Source organism: Rhipicephalus sanguineus, chromosome 8, assembly GCF_013339695.2.
Source record: "Rhipicephalus sanguineus isolate Rsan-2018 chromosome 8, BIME_Rsan_1.4, whole genome shotgun sequence".
Classification (NCBI taxonomy): domain Eukaryota; kingdom Metazoa; phylum Arthropoda; class Arachnida; order Ixodida; family Ixodidae; genus Rhipicephalus; species Rhipicephalus sanguineus.
In genome coordinates, this window is record NC_051183.1 from 35,884,266 (window position 1) to 35,888,619 (window position 4,354).

A 4,354-nucleotide genomic window follows, 5' to 3' on the forward strand; every position below is an offset into this window, starting at 1 on the left:
TTCACCAGACGTGGCACTTTACGAGCTCAACACCTTAATCGACGCGTCCAGCACGCAGAAGGTAATGACTGAAATGCGCATACATGGCAAGACCTTGGAGTTCGAAGTCGACTCGGGTGCAGCCTGCACACTCATCAGTGAGGCTACGTTCAAAGCCACGTGGACAGATGACCCACCACGGCTTCAAACGGATAACATTCTCCTACGCACATGGTCAGGCCAGTCCCTCCGAGTTCTCGGATGTGCAACGGTGGATGTAAAGCACAAGAAAAGGAACTTCACATTACCGCTTGTTGTCATCAAAGGAGCAGGTTGTAACCTCCTCGGACGATACTGGTTTCCTCATCTGGGTATACAGATCACGGGCATCAATGACGTATCAGACGACAAACTTGTTGCGAAGCTTCTAGACAAGTACCAGTCTGTGTTCGACGAGGACATCTCAGGACACATCGGTCCTGCGGTACAACTTGAACTCGTGGAAGGAGCGAAACCAAAGTTCCTAAAAGCATGACCAGTTCCTTTCGCGCTGCGGTCAGCTGTAGAAGCTGAATTGGATCGACTGCAAAGTCAAGGCATAATCGAGCCTGCGCAGCATTCGGATTGGGCAACGCCTCTCGTACTTGTTCGAAAGAAAAACGGCTCGTTGCGAATCCGCGGCGACTACCGTTGCACAATGAACCAGGTATCGAAGAAGGCAGACTACCCACTTCCAACAACTGATGAAGTCCTTAGCGACTTAAGGGAAGGCAAGGTATTCAGCACCCTCGATTTGGCACAAGCTTACCAGCAACTTCACGTAACGCCAGAGACAGCAGAGATATTGACCCTGAACACGCTGAAAGGGCTTTACAAGGTCAAACGATTGCCTTTCGGAATCTCTGCAGCTCCAGCCATTTTTCAACGCTTTATGGAGACTATGCTTTCTGGCATCCCAGGCGTTTGCGCATACCTAGATGACGTGATCATCAGTGGAAAGGACGCCACGGAACACGCTGAGAGACTGGAAGAAGTTCCGAAGTGGCTGCGCAATTGCAACCTGCGCCTCGGCAAAAACAAGTGCGGCTTTGAGGTGCGAGAAGTTTCTTTTCTGGGACACCGAAATGACGAGACAGGGGTCCATACCAACGAAGAGAAAGTTCGAGCAATAACGGAGGCTCCAGCACTAAACTGCAAGCAAGCACTTCAATCATTCCTTGGAATGCTGGCTTTCTACGACAGGTTCTTAAAGAACAGGGCAACAATTGCCAGCTGTCTCTACCAGCTTCTTCAGAAAGACGCCACGTGGAGATGGGAGACCAAGCATCAAGAAGCATTAGATAAACTTAAGGGATTGCTTCTCAGTCAGACCGTACTGGCACACTACGACGAACAGAAGGAGCTTCTCGTCTCATGCGATGCTTCGCCGTATGGCATAGGAGCTGTTCTGTCTCAACGTGATGACCAGAATAGAGAGGCGCCAATCGCTTTCGCATCTCGGACTCTAGGGACAGCGGAACGCAATTATGCTCAGTTGGACAGAGAAGGCCTTGCTGTAGTGTTCGCAGCACACAAGTTCCACAAGTATATTGCGGGAAGAAAGGTGACTTTCGTCACAGACCATCAACCGCTGCTCGGCATACTGGGTCCAGGGAAGCCAACGGCTCAAGTCCTCTCACCACGGATGACCAGATGGTGCATCAAGTTGTCGGCGTATGTCTACAACATCGTCTACAGGCATGGCAAGAACCATCAAAACGCGGACGCGTTAAGCCGATTGCCACTACCAGAACGTCTCGATGAACCCTGGCCACCAGGCGACGTACTATTGTTCGAAGCTTTGTCGAGACCTCCGTTGACTGCTACAGAAATAGCACGTCTGACACAAGAAGACAGCATCCTGCAGAGGTTGTACAAGGCAGTGCAGGATGGCACAGTGGAGAAACTCACTGGAGATGAGTTCGCTCCTTACCGACGACGAGTGACCGCACTAGCAATTCATCGCGAGTGCTTGACACTTGGTTCACGGGTGATCATACCGAGCTCAGCACGATCCCACGTTCTGGCACTTCTGCACGCTGGTCACCGAGGCATGGCAGCCATGAAGAAGTGCGCAAGGTGCTACGTATGGTGGCCCGGAATCGACAAGGTGATCGAAGAAACGGTGCGACAGTGCCGTGAATGCCTTTCAACGCAGAAGAGCCCACCCAAAGCTCCTATCCCCTCCTGGGACCGTCTCAAGACACCATGGCACACGGTGCACGTTGACTTCGCGGGGCCACTACTCGGGCGCACCTACTTGGTTGTTGTGGATGCACACAAAGTGGGTGGAAGTCCGGCACGTGACGCAAGCAACATCCGCGGTTGTCATCGACGTGCTACGAAGCATCTTTGCTACGTTTGGCATTCCCCGAAAGGTCGTCTCCGACAACGGAAAAGCCTTTATTTCCAACGAGATAAGGCAGTTCTATACGGCAAATGGCATACAGGCTACAAAATCACCAGCTTACCATCCTGCCACAAGCGGCCAGGCAGAACGCTATGTGGCAGAGCTGAAAAGAGCACTCCTGAGAGATACAGACAAGTCCATACAGTGCCGACTTGCAAGATTCCTGTATCGGCAGCACACGACCATTCACACTGCTACAGGAATGTCACCTGCGAAAGCAATGTTTGGACGAGAGCTTCTATGTCCTCTCGATCTTCTCAAACGGGAGACGGAAATACACATCTCTGAGAGACAGGAGACATTGACGAAATCCAGTCGGGCCCAGTAGGAGAGAGAGTGCTCATCCGACAGTTTTTGAAAAAGCCAGATTGGATTGAAGGCGAAATACTGCGTCGCGTCGAACCACGATCCTGGCTTGTAAAAAGCAACCACGGAAAGGTTCGGCGTCACCTCAACCACATGAGGAAAACGAGCCAGACCGGACACACAATCCAATCACCGACAGATTGCAGCGTAGCAGATGATTTCTCGGACACAACGTCAGAAGAGACGCCGTCGAGTTCTGCTGATCAACGGCCTGACTCGCTCAACATGCAAGACAAGACTCCCTCGCAACCGTCGACCTCGACGTCACAAGCAGGAACCACCCGGCAACTGTGACCACCAGAGGTTAGGCGGCCTCCAGACCGCTATGGAGACTTCATCTAAGGGGGGAAGAATTGACATGTCTCGCTTGAAGACAACGACGATGAAGTGCGCGCGCGACACACTGGCGCTGTGGCACGAGCGGGATTCTGGTGTCGAACGTTAGCCATTCGTGACTCCAACGCCTAAGCTGCGCTGTTTAAAGTGTTCATGTTTCCTTGTGTAAAATAAATCGTCGTACATCCACAAGTGGCTGTACAGACGTAACAGTACCAATGATATCCGTCTACTCCTCGATGGCATTTTAAGAGCTAACGTCGATGCGAAAATGACGAGCTGCCGGGACAATTTTGATGGTTCAGCTAACGGCTTAAGAGAACGCCTCAACAAGGCTATGTTCGATATCTTGAGTCTATACATATAATTGTATTATCAAAATTCAAACGGCATTCTAATGAAAGTTAGGTTCGGCTATAACGCAGTCCAGCAGGAAGGAATATGAAGCACGTCATTTAGTCTTCTTCATGGCCGCGAAATGATTACGGCGATACTTAATGCAATGCTATTGAATGAGTGGAAGTTAAAATTTAACGCTATCGCGTACACTTTATCGCCCTGACCATAGGCGTGCGCAGGGTTCCCCATCAGGGGGGGGGGAGGTTCATCGCAGCGCCCCTCCCCTAGTAAGTCCATGTACGAGGCAGATTTTGCGCCCCCCTCCTCTTCGGTGACTAGGGGGGTCAATGTATGGATTCGATTTCGCCCCCCCCCTTAGGTGATAGGGGGCGGCCGCTCCCCCTGCCCCCCCCCTTGCCTGTGCGCCCGCCTATGGCGCTCACAATAGACGAAATATACGTAGAAAGAACGACACGGGACAACACAAGCGCGGACTTGTGTTGTCCCGTGTCGTCCCCTCTTCCGGTGTCGTAGTCGGCGTGGGCGTTGGCGTCGTTGCTTGTGAGCGAAAAATTATCATCTGGTCCGTGACCAAAAATTGAGACTCAGATAAAATGAATAACACACAATATTTGGTTCTAGTGACATCCGAGCACAGGCCGTCTGCGAGGCAAGCGGCCTGCTCTACCACAGAGCGACGCTAATGCTTCGGAAAAACACTACATGAATGTCATGTAGTGGAAGGAGTTGGGGGAAGGAAGGAAATGAACTTTATTGGGTCCTGCAGAACGCGACTGGGTCGCACAGCCGGCTCAGTCCCACGTAGGGACTGGCAAGCCGGGCCTGTCGGCCACCTCGCAGGCCCGCTGGACAGGCGTGAGCTGA

At 52.0% G+C, this 4,354-nt stretch overlaps 1 protein-coding gene across 1 annotated transcript; it reads left to right on the top strand.

Moving 5' to 3' along the window:
* Window positions 1-676: 676 nt before the first annotated feature.
* On the top strand, window positions 677-4,354 carry LOC125759431 (uncharacterized protein K02A2.6-like). Its single transcript, XM_049418192.1, has 2 exons — window positions 677-2,321; window positions 4,257-4,354. The coding sequence occupies exons 1-2, from the start codon at window positions 677-679 to the stop codon at window positions 4,352-4,354; spliced, it is 1,743 nt and encodes a 580-aa protein (XP_049274149.1).

Excerpts from the sequence above, each read along its gene's own strand:
- LOC125759431 (XM_049418192.1), top strand. The coding sequence starts at position 677 with ATGAACCAGGTATCGAAGAAGGCAGACTACCCACTTCCAACAACTGAT. Across the intron at positions 2,322-4,256 it reads AGTGGGTGGAAGTCCGGCAC|AACGCGACTGGGTCGCACAG; the intron begins GTGACGCAAGCA and ends TGGGTCCTGCAG.